Source organism: Lactuca sativa, chromosome 1, assembly GCF_002870075.4.
Source record: "Lactuca sativa cultivar Salinas chromosome 1, Lsat_Salinas_v11, whole genome shotgun sequence".
In the NCBI taxonomy this organism is placed as follows: domain Eukaryota; kingdom Viridiplantae; phylum Streptophyta; class Magnoliopsida; order Asterales; family Asteraceae; genus Lactuca; species Lactuca sativa.
In genome coordinates, this window is record NC_056623.2 from 19,067,102 (window position 1) to 19,079,603 (window position 12,502).

The 12,502-nt window shown below is 36.7% G+C and overlaps 1 protein-coding gene across 1 annotated transcript; it reads left to right on the forward strand.

The window, feature by feature from the left end:
- Positions 1 to 8,179: 8,179 nt before the first annotated feature.
- LOC111915720 (protein Dr1 homolog) lies at positions 8,180 to 10,143 on the forward strand. Its single transcript, XM_023911359.2, has 6 exons — positions 8,180 to 8,543; positions 8,785 to 8,847; positions 9,122 to 9,211; positions 9,306 to 9,400; positions 9,511 to 9,579; positions 9,669 to 10,143. Exons 2-6 carry the CDS (start codon positions 8,793 to 8,795, stop codon positions 9,864 to 9,866), a joined length of 507 nt encoding a protein of 168 aa, XP_023767127.1. The 5' UTR covers positions 8,180 to 8,543; positions 8,785 to 8,792; the 3' UTR covers positions 9,867 to 10,143.
- The last annotated feature ends 2,359 nt before the right edge of the window (positions 10,144 to 12,502 follow it).

The window sequence follows — 12,502 nt, forward strand, 5'->3', positions numbered from 1 at the left end:
GGGAGTATAGTTAGCTTCCTCGTTCTATATGTCGATGACATATTACTCATTGGAAACGACATCCCGACTCTGTAGGAAGTTAAGTCCTGGCTCGGGAAGTGCTTCGCTATGAAGGACCTTGGAGAAGCTTCTTACATTTTGGGAATAAGGATAGTAAGAGAAAGAAGTAAGAGACTAATTGGACTTAGTTGGAACACTTACTTAGAGAAGGTACTAAAACGTTTTAGTATGGAAAACTCGAAGAAGGGAGAATTACCGATACAAAGTAATGCCATGTTGAGTAAGACTCAAAGTCCGAGTACCGAAGCTGAAATAGCAGAAATGAGTCGAGTACCATACGCTTCCGCAGTTGGCTCAATCATGTACGCTATGACTTGTACTCGCCCTGATGTAGCCTTCACTTTGAGCATGGTTAGCGGATATCAAGGGAATCCTGTCAGAGCCCATTGGATTGCGGTGAAGAATATCCTTAAGTACCTTCGGAGGACGAAGGAATGGTTCTTAGTCCTTGGAGGGAGTGATTGTGACATCCCCAAAATCACGGCCAGAAAAGACCAGTTTGTTTATGCTTTGTTTAAAAATCAGAGTTACTTTTTAAATGAAAGTGTTGCGGATTTTGTCCCAAAACAAAAATATGATAAAGATTTATCAAAAGCATTTCCATAGAAATGTATTTCATTAAAAGACTTGGGATGTCATGTTCGTACAGATCAAAAGCATAAACAGTACAATATAAGCCTTACTACATTATTTCATATCTACAGGCCTATATCCGTAATCCCTCGTCCAAAACATCACATCTTATGCTCATGCGCCACTACCTGTAATACATAAAACTGAGTGGGTCAGGCTTGGGAGCCTGGTGAGCACATAGGGTTTTCAACCCACAATAAATAAGTTTATTAATTTCATCAATCAACAATAACCCGATTACCCGTTCCCGTTATCCTCACTTTACGTCCCTAAACACCTATCATAAGGGACCTAGCCTAAGGATCATCATCGGGACGGACACTACTGCTAAGGGGATTCCTCGGCAATAAATGTCCTAAAGGCAACCATGTGGGGGATGGAGTACACCGGTGAACACATCGTTCACAAACACCTACAGGTTGCGAGCCTGCTAGTGTTCCACTGGACTGTCTAGAAGAGTCCGTGGTCGTCATCCATACTCCGCTAGATGACAGAAACAACATCAACATCGAGGCCTCTCATCATTTTATCACACATCACCTATTACATCTACCCATGTTTTACCCCAACATTTTCGTAGATATAAAATACATATACAGTTTAAATCATTGAAAACATGTATAACAACGTTCATCCAGCATAGATAGCAAGTAATCAGATAATATGCACACATAGCACGTAATTTATAAAATACTTCATATCTATGTGTAAGCTGAAAGTAACTATGCACTCACCTGATTAGGTGGTGACTCAGCACTCGAACAGCGCTTCGATACTCTCAAAACGATATTCCTTCGATAAAACCTAGTATCGATACCACTAGGGTTTAGTTTAACGATAACCGCGACAAATTAATTAGTCCGAGTATTATTAAGCGTTAATAATACTCATAATAATAGCCCAAATAATTATTTTAAGGACCTAATAACATTCCTATAATTATTTGAAAGCTAAATTAAAAATTGCGTAAGCGTAGCACACTTACAGCGAAGTTTATCGAGAACCGGGACTTAATTGGAGCAGCGTTTCGAAACCAAAAAACTCATTTTTCTCGGGACTCCGGGAGCCTCGGGGCTTCCCTAGGGTGCTAAGGGGCTTAACTAGGGTTTAGAGGTGTTTTGGGGTTGTAGAGAGAGAAAGAAGTTAGAGAGAGAAGTGAAAAAGGTGTGAAAAATGATGAAGTCTCGGCCTCCTTTTATAGTCCTGTGAGGCCTCGGTACGCTGGACGTACCTCGGACCTACGCGGGGCGTAACCATCGGATAAGGGCGCCACCTCGGACCAGCTGGCTTGCACTCCGGAAGAGATAAGGGCGAGGGTACGCGGGGCGTATTGGCTTCGGACGCGGAGCGTACAGCGAGGGCAGGTGTCATCATCCGAAGCGCGTTCCTTCATCAGCGATGGGCGGCCCAGAATAAGCCACGTCATCAACCTCGCAACAGACTTCACATTTTCGTTCTTCAACTTTAAAAATTCGTAACTTTCGCGTACGACCTCCGTTTTCGACGTTCTTTATATCCACGCGAAGGTGGGAATATACTCTACAACTTTCGTTTAGACTTCGTCGGCTAATTTTGGCTCAATTTTAAATTTTATATTATTAACGGGCCGGGACACGATTGGTCCGTTAAATCCTCATAACTTCTTCATCCGACATCCGTTTTCACCCATCTTTTTCTCGTTACGCTACTCTTAATGAGATCTTCGATTCTCGTTCAGGTCGTGTCGGCTAAAAACCGCTCGATCTAATATTCGAATTTCGGGCTGTACACTGCGATTCCGAAACTTCGAAAAATCATAACTTCTTCATACGAAGTCAGATTTGGGCGTTCTTTTTATCGATGTTCTTAGTTTAACATATTCTACGACTTTCGTTTAGATCGCTAAGGCTAAATCTCGCTCTATCGTAAGTTCACTATTCACGCTTCCCGGTATCGTGCCGGTTCTGTCGCGAAACTTCGACGGGTCATAACTTCTTCGTTATAACTCGGATTTCGGCGTTCCTTATATGCACGGAAACCTTGAGACATATTCTACAACTTTATGTAGAGATATAGGGCTTATCTTACACTTTAATTTTGACGCTTATTTTTATTATTTATTAATTATACATTTATAATTAAATTATAAGCACATAAACACACATAATTCACATAATACTCAAATATTTCATCGTTATTACTTTAAAAAGAGTTACAAGAGTTGACCTAGACTATTACATTGACAAAAATGCTTAGACCTGAAACCCGGGCGTTACAGTGATGACTTGAAGGTGCGAGGGTATAGTGACGACAGTTTTCAGACCGACAGGGACAACTACCGTTCGCAGTCGGGCTGGGTCTTTACCCTGAATGGAGGAGCAATGACATGGAAGAGTTCCAAGCAGGAAACTATAGCCGATTCAACGTGCGAATCAGAGTACATTGCAGCAAGCGAAGCGTCGAAGGAGGCAATATGGCTGAAGAACTTCATCAGTGATCTTGGAGTTGTACCTGCCATAAAGGAGCTCATGCAGATTTTCTGTGATAATGAAGGAGCGGTTGCCTTGACCAAGGAACCGAGGGATCATGGTAGATCAAGACATATCGACAGAAAATATCATTTTATTAGACATCGTGTAGAAGAAGGACAACTTGTGGTGAAGAGGATATCATCAGAAGATAACCCAGCAGATCCGCTTACGAAGGGACTGAGTAGGGTTAAGCACTTGCAGCATGCTAGGAGTATTGGGCTGAAGGATGATATTAGCATAGATTAGATAATATTAGAAACATGTAATAGATAAATGTAATTAAAATTTGATGATTAAATAAATGAGTTTTATTTATGAGTAATGTTACTGTCTTATGTTAATTGTTTAACTATTGTTTCACTTTGCATGTTTTGACTTCTAGAATAATTGAGTTTATTAGGAATAATCGAATTATTCAAATTGTCCACAATCGTTCATATGTTGGAAGTAGATATGAATGAAGATTGTCATGAATTGGTATGTAGATTGTCTAAATGGTGTTAGACATAGCAAAGGGTTGCTGCAACGTTCATGAGTGCTTATGAACTAGTTTTGAGCATTGGAACAAACCCGCGCTTGCTGGAATCACCTTGTGGAATATGACATAAAAGGGTGATCGCAAGACAATAATATCATATAGTCTTAAAACCTAGATATATGGTTTGTTATTTGTTAATTGATTGTGCATTGATAATACGAAAACACATCAATAACTCGGTGTTATAAAACGCATTGTTGTGTATAGTTGATTAATGAATAAGTAAATGCATATAAGTCGAAGTTTATCTGTAACTTTTATCCCAAGAGGGTAAAAGCGATATCTCGACCGCTCGATGATTTGATTTGACTTATGTGCCGGGCCCGGTCAGAACTGAATTGATGTGTTCGATTAAGTTCTATGTCAAATAAATCAAAGATCGAGAAACCTAAATGCTTGATTAATCATTCCATAGAATTGTCAGCATGATATCTAACAGAGGACTGTACGATCCCTTATCTAAAGGACAAGATTGATTAGATCAGAGTTTGACAGCGTCTTTGAGAGCTACGATTGCAAATCGAATTGTACTTGTGCATATAGTTATTAGACTTATCCAAGTGGGAGACTGTTGGAATAGTGTCTAAGGCTGCAACTATATTAGGCAAGTATTTGACCCGGTTGTGCATGGTCCTTTTGGGTTGCCTTCACCATAGCAACTTGATAGGATGATTTATTAAGAGAGAATAAATATTATTAATATATTATGAGAATAATATAAAGAATAATAATATTGTTATTTGATTAATATAAGTCATAAATTAATTAGAATTAATTTGGTGACTTAAAGAGATTAATTAAATAAGAGGGTATAAACTGTCAATTGTTTGATAGTTAAACTTTAGACTGTAAATCCATATTGCATAGGGATTGAACGAATTCTAGAAGCTAAGGATATCTTAAAATCGTCCAAGGCTATCTAAGGAATGGATTTGGATTGCTTTAAGAGAAGATTATCCAACTAGGGTTTAAGCTGTAACCCTTAAGGAGTCTACAAGTATAAATAGACCCTATGGCAAAGGGAAATCGGCACTTCATCTAAAGTAGAGAACCCCTAGCCGAATTCCCTCCCCTCTCCTATCTCTCAAATCATCCTCCTTGCTATTTGGTGTTTGTAAGCCATTAGAGGAGTGACAATTGTGACTCTAGAGCTCCAAGACAACAAGATCAAACAAGAGATTCAAAGGTATGATTCTAGATCTGATTTAGTTTTGTTCTTATACATAATTAGTCATTAGAAGTCTTGGATTCAAAGCATGTTTAATCAGAAAGCCTAGATCCAAGCATTAGGGTTTTGCATGCGCACATAGGAAAGATCTTATGGCTAAAACCCATCAATATGTTGTAAGTTGGAATAGGCTTAATGGGTATTATTGTAAACCAAACTCAAATGTATTGTATAATTTCCTCAAGAGTATCAAGGTGAGGTTCATGTAGAGCATCCATGAACTAACATGTCTATTAATTGGATAACATATGTGATGTCCACTCTAGCAAATGTTAGGTATGGGTTGACTAGCAATGACCCTCAACTTAGAGTTGGTGTCAACGAGAGTGGCAACAAGCTTGTAGTTCTTCATGTTATTTCTGTTTAAGAATATTCTCATAATTGTTGACTCATCCTCGTAAATTACATTTATGTGGCTACAATGGGTATTGCCTAAGGTCCCACGAAGGGAGCTTCCCTTTGGCCTCCACCATTCGTCATGTTCATGACCAAAAATTGCTCATACGAGTGCATATTCTACCCTCCTAACTCATACTTGTAAACAAATTCAAGAGTAAATTACACGATTCGTCCGAGTGTTAAATTGCGCGTTTAACCTTTTTTCTCAAAAATTAACTCGGACCATCCCTTATAAATTTAAATATTGCATGCTTGGTCCCTAACTGACCTAAAATTACTATTTTGCCCTTTATCTTTTATTTTTCATTAGTTTTAGTATTGGTTTACTATTTAGAAATTAAAAAAAATGAATTATATGATATTTATTATGGTGGGTCCCACAACCTCTTGTATTCCCCTCCTATCTTTCCGGCCACCCCTTTCTTCACCATACATATCTTTCCGACACAACCACCATGCCTCTGACGACCACCTATAATCATACCAAACCAAACCATAAACCAAAAAACCCCCTGATATTTGGTTACAGATCTAACCACCAACCAAACCAAAATAGAAAAGAAACATGAAACTGGTTCCTACTACCAGCCACCTTCGGTCACAAGCCACATCCGGCCACCAGCCACCTCTGAAAACACCACCATTCGCTTCTAAATAAAAAGAGAAGGATTCAATAAAACCCTAACCTCAAATCAAACCCAAATCATACAAATAAAACCATCAAATTTTGACAAGACCTAATTCAATTTGCACAAATTGATATAAAGGGATATTTTCTGGTTGAAATGTCAGTCAAACTAAGAAAGAAAGTAGAGTAGAAATTTGAGGAATTCTGGAAATTAAAACCTAACCCAACATGTTTCATCCATGAAAAAGTTACCATAACAACCTAATTGATTCAATATGTCAAATCATTCACATCAAAAACAGTTTGTATTTATGGTGGAGCAAACACTAGAGAGGATGAAGGGTTACAAAACTAATGAAGGCATGGATAAGAAACGATGTTCGATTAGTGGAAACGACCGTTCACTGGTTGTAGAGGAAACTTGCCAAGACGATTTTGTGCAAATGGAGCTTTGCGACGATGGTGCGAAGACAATGGTGTGCAGGTGGAAATGGTATTTTCTCTCTCGATAGCTACGTCAATGGTGGTTCACTCAAGAGGGTGAACGACAGGTGGATGGAGTTTTAAGATGGTGATTCACCATCGGAAAGAATTGCGGTGTTAATGGTGCAAATTTTTGGTGAGGTTCCAGACTTCCGTTCTTCAACTGATTTGCAGAGAGAGTGAGGAAGGAGAAAGGGGGTTGAAGAGAAGCAAGATGGATCATTTGTGGTGATGCTAGGGCAAGGGATTGGTGTTAGTGGGCCCTTTTAAGTTTTTTTTTTTTATTTTTTATTTTTTTATATTATTATAAATAATAAACAAATCAAAAGAAAATAAAAATAAATAAAAATAAAAAGAGCAATATAGTCATTTCATGTGTGTTAGGGACTAAGTGTGCAACATTTAAACTTATAAGGGACGATCCGAGTTAATTTTTGAAAATAGGAACTAAACGCGAAATTTGACACTCGGACCAGAGACGAATCGTATAATTTACTCCAACTTCAAATACCATTCGGTACTCATGTAAATTTTGAATGTCTATAATACTTGACCACATTAAAATCTATATAAACTCATACTTTAATTATGTTATCACGATAAAAATGCCTTGAATCATCATCAAAAAATCTGTTAGACAATTCAAAATTATACCATAACGAGGATACTGTTGGAGCGAAGGAATGTCGTTAAACTTGGAAATAAAGCGAGCTTGGAGCAAATCGACCTTGATCCAAACCCGTTTAACAAATTTCAAAATCCAATCCAAGCCTGTTCTGTAACCCGCATGATTTTGAATAATCAAATTCATACCCTTATCCACCGAATCAACATATATTCAAACCTGCCCCGTAACTCATATGTTTTTTGAATAATCAAACACATTTACTTAATTCTTAAAATAACATTTCCTAAACAAAACAAATGTTGATTTGGAAAATACATTACGTACTTAAGGACTTTCGATTGGAATTAAAATCACTATTATTGTAATTTTCGCTTGATTTTTAGTTGTGGATTGCAGTGATAAAGAATAACAATTACAAACTTTCTTCCGGTTGGTAAATAATTGTATTGATTTAAAATTAGTGATTGCTCGATGAAATATAAACGAAATGACATCATGATTCTTGGTAGAAGACTGAAAGTCTAGAAGTTGACTCCTCAAGTCATATGTAAAAACAGTTTGGTCTTTGGCCTTTGTCATTCGGACTTTCGATTGAAATTAAAATTAAACTTTAGGCAAATAAAATATAAACATATAACTCTAAAATTTATATAGAGCGAGTTATAAACGGATCGGATCAGTGATGATCCATACCCGACCATTTTAATAAAAGGGTTAGCGGGTATGGATTTTTAACGGATAAACAAATTAAAACTATGCTTCAATCTCATATATTATTAAGGGTTTGAATTGGATCATGGTCAAAATCCACTCCGCTGCCAATTATTATAAAAAAAAAATTACATGTTTGTGTGTTGGACATATTCATATCAAACTTAATCAATCATTGAATCTAATTTCTTCTTCTAAAACATCAATTTTAAATGTATGGAATTTGAATTTTGATAATAATCGGAATCGGAGCTCTAATTAGCCCAATTATTTTTGGTGAAGCCCAAGAACATTACCAAAGAAATCCGATCCGAGTCATGGGTGGCTGTGGCTCCTGTTTCCTGTGATTGGAAGAAAGCCGAAGGATCCACTCGATTCGCTCCTTTTGTCGCTCCCACCGTTTCATCAAACACTCCCCTTCGTATTCCTAACACCTAAAACTATAAAACGCAGCCTCATGAATCTCATCGCCTACCAACCCCACTCTCACTCCTTCTCGCGTGCCATCCACGCGAACCTAATCGCACCGGCCCCTACCTGGTCAACACACCACGCTCCCCAACGCGCGTGGCTGATCTTAGTCGCCTGCGAACTTCCCCCTCTATATCGATAACCATCGTGCTTCATCGTTTCCACCTCCGATCCTTCTTTTTCCGATTCGCATACAACTGTTTTGGTTCTGTCCGGTACAGGTCGTTCTCTTGATGCGCGATTTGATCTTCTCGGTGAGTTTGAAATCTGTTGTTTATAAGTTTTTTAGATCTGTAATTTTGATTAGTGCTCTGTAGATTTGTTTTCAGTGAAATCTTATGTAGATCTGTGACTCTGAGCTCTGTTTTTTTGGTTTAATTTCTAGACTAAAAAAAGATATATTTGGTAGATCTGTAATTTTAATGTTCCAGAGATGTGATTATGTTGCGTTTCGATTTAGATCTGATGTTTAAAAGTTCCTTTTGTTTCTCGTAGAGTGAAAAATGGAACCTATAGATATCGTCGGCAAGACGAAAGAGGATGCTTCGCTCCCAAAAGGTTTGTTTCAAAACTGTTCGTTGATTTTGATTTTCATGTTGAGTTTTGTAGTTTCTTCTGTTATCTTTTCATTTTGTGTACGTCGATCTGTAGGTTGATTTTCCAAGTGCCTGTTTTTTCAATTTACTCATGTTGTTTTTTTTTTATTCTGAAATTTGATTTTATTCATCGTATGTTCTAATCTATATTAGAAAGCAAACGAATCCAGATTTGCTTGTCTGTATTTCTCTTGTAGAAGCCCTAAATATGCTAACACAAATTCTTATCATTGCAGCTACCATGACCAAGATAATCAAAGAAATGTTACCTCCAGATGTACGTGTTGCTAGAGATACTCAAGATCTATTAATCGAGTGTTGTGTTGGTGAGATAGATAATTATTTCATCATATTTTTCTATCCCTCTGTCAAAAATAAACAACCTGATTTGATTAATTTCCATTGCTGTTCAATTTTCAGAATTCATAAATCTAATTTCATCAGAATCAAACGAAGTCTGTGGCAGAGAAGACAGAAGAACAATTGCACCAGAACATGTACTCAAAGCATTAGAGGTTTGTTACTTATGTACGTAACTTTAACAACTTACAAAGTTACAACCTTGCCTCCATATCACTTTTTCTCATGTATTCATGAACTTAACTAAAGTAAAAAACTTTTTCAGGTTCTTGGTTTTGGAGAATACATAGAAGAAGTATACGCCGCATATGAACAACACAAACTTGAAACCATGGTACTTTTTCATCTTTTTTATACCGATGATAACTGATATTGATACATTGATACTGATACTGATAGTGATGGGAATGATATGATACACAGGATACAGTGAGAGGTGTAAAGTGCACAAATGGGGCAGAGATGACAGAAGAAGAAGCATTGGCAGAGCAACAAAGGATGTTTGCAGAGGCACGTGCGAGAATGAATGGTGGTGTTGCAGTTGGAGGTGTTGTTGCTAAACAACCGCAAGTGGGAGTGGAAGTGGAAGTGGAACCTAATTTGGAAGCAGCAGACTCTTAGAAGACGATGAAGAAAACAAGTTATGTTTAGTATAAAAATAGGCATGACCATCGATTTCTTTTTAGGTTAATATTAGTTATTACCCTTCAGTGTCATGTACAAAATCCGCTTGCTTTAGTTGTTTTGTGTACTTTTTAATTTGTGTATATGTTTGGTGTAGTAGTTTGGAAGATTTTAGTTGGTAGCTGTTACATGGTAACATTTTAGATTTTTCTGATTTTTAGAAATGTTATAATGGAAATGAAATAGATGGATGGATGGATGGTTAGTTGGTTTACTTGGTTGATGATTGTGCTGCTTAGTTTCATCATCTAGAATGATTTGGTTTATTTTTATTTAGTCATTTTATGAGTATTTTGAAGTGTTTGACAAAAATAGCTGTTAATTTTTAGAAACATACCTGAGAATCCTTTCTAAATGAGAATCTGTATATGGGACAAACAAGGGAAGAATGAGTGAAAGAAACAATCAAAATACAATTATATAAGTAATTGGCAGCCTGGCAAGTATCAACAATAAAAACCAAAAGGACAAAAAAAAAAAAAAAACATACAAAAGTTACTCATATACATAAATCATGCTAACATGAACTTAATTAATTAAAATGGAAGACAGGGATGCCATTAATTAACTTATCATCCAATCCTATTGGTCTTACTTGGAATTTGAAAGGAAAAAAAACACAAATCGAAGATGAGGTTTGGCAGCATTCCAATTTCCAATGATGATGTCTTTCTTTAAACTTCACTTCTAACTTTTAACAAACATGAAACATGTATGTATGAATTGGTGGGGTTTACTTGAAATAACATAGAGATTGTCAACAAATTGACGCGAAAGTTTGGCTGAAGCTTTTTTTTTTTTTTTTTTTTAAATTAATTATTATTATTATTATTATTATTATTATTATTATTATTATTAATTTTGGAGAAAATTTGTGAAATAACCAAAAAAAGTAAAGGCTTAGCGGCACAACTTGTTGTCCGTTTGACATCTTACTCATTGTACGATGCCAATTAATTTCTAATAGATAAAAAGAGGGTGATTGGAAAAAATAACCAAAAAAGTGGATGTTTCAGAAAATGACTACGAGTTCTACATAGAGGGTCTCTGTGGAACTCCTTCAACTCTGAGGAATTGGAAAAGCTCCGAGTAAGTGACGTAGCAGGGGTAATTTGTAAAAACACAAAGAAAACTTAACAAAATTGAAAGGGTATTGCGAAAAAAATGTGTTTGAAATCGAAAAAAATTGTGTTTGAACTTACCAAAATCGAATAACTTGTTTTCGAAATCATTTGAAAAAAATTGTGTTTGAAATCGAAAAAAACTTATCAAAATCGTTATTTAGCCACGGTTATGCGAAATACAATTCCTCATAGTCATTTATTTGAAGAACAATTCCTCAGAGGGTCACATGTTTTTGAGGAATTGTTCTTCGCATAACTATGGCCAAAAAATATGATTTTAATAAGTGTTTTCTTGTTAATTTAACGAGGTTTCACCATTTCTCACATACCATTGATTCAATGTAACAAATTAAACTATTAAACTACGTTTATAACACAATTGTTTTCAATTTTGTTAAGTTTTTTTTTTTAATTGTGTTTTTACAAATTTACCCCTGCTACGTCACTTCCTCAGAGCTGAAAGAGTTCTGCAGAAACCCTCTCTGCGGAATTCATTGTCATTTTCTGAAACATCCATTTTCTTCGTCATTTTTTTCAAACACCCCCACCTTTTTGGTCATTTCATAAATTTTCCCTTAATTAGGGGTGTACGCAGTGCAGTTTTGAGTTTAAACTGCAAAATGCACCGCATATGCTGCTTGAGAATTTCAGAAATCATGAACCACATCATAGAAGCTTTAAACAACATTATGTCGTGTGGTTTGGTGCGGAAGGTTTATACGGTTTATGTACGTCTTAATTATGTAACACTTGGAATCCTGGTATGTTCGCTATTACCCCTTATGTATTGATAATTGCATTTTAGTCCTTGTGTTGTACGCGAGGCGTACAAGCTGGGAAACGAGTACACGGGGAGTACTACATGGTACGCTTAGCGTACTCATGTGAAGCTTGGATGGGGTTTCGATCACGTATGTGGGGTGTACAGCCATGTACGCGAGGCGTACGTGTGCTTTAATGAAAACCCTAATTTCGGGATTAGACGATATATAATCATCTTTATGGCTCATGAAACCCTTATTTCTTAGCCTCCTCTGACCTATTAGCCTCATATTCGAAACCCTAAGCCTTTCCTTTGTGTTTTGATCTCATTGTGTCCATTTTGGTGTGTTTTAGTCCATATTCAAGAAGTAGAAGCTTGGTGCAAGGTGGTGGATCAAGGAAGAGCTTGTAGATCTTGATTATTTGATTCATTTCCAGCTTGTTTGAGGTAAAAAGTTCTGAACTTGTTTATTTATGGCTTAGATCTATTATATACGAGTTTTGGTCCCTTTTTGACCCCAAGAATGAGATCTAGTGGTTGATACCACTCTAGGAGCTATGAGTTGCCACTCTTGGTGTTTCTGAGGTTCAAGGTCCATAAAGTTGGCACCTTTAGGGTTTAGAATCCCCTATGCATGAGATTCTATCCATTCGGTGAAAGTATTATGCTATATCTTGAAGTTGGGT

Coding starts and splice junctions, on each gene's coding strand:
- LOC111915720 (XM_023911359.2), top strand. CDS start 8,793: ATGGAACCTATAGATATCGTCGGCAAGACGAAAGAGGATGCTTCGCTC. Junction 9,401..9,510: donor ATGTACTCAAAGCATTAGAG/GTTTGTTACTTA, acceptor AAACTTTTTCAG/GTTCTTGGTTTTGGAGAATA. Junction 9,580..9,668: donor AACACAAACTTGAAACCATG/GTACTTTTTCAT, acceptor TATGATACACAG/GATACAGTGAGAGGTGTAAA.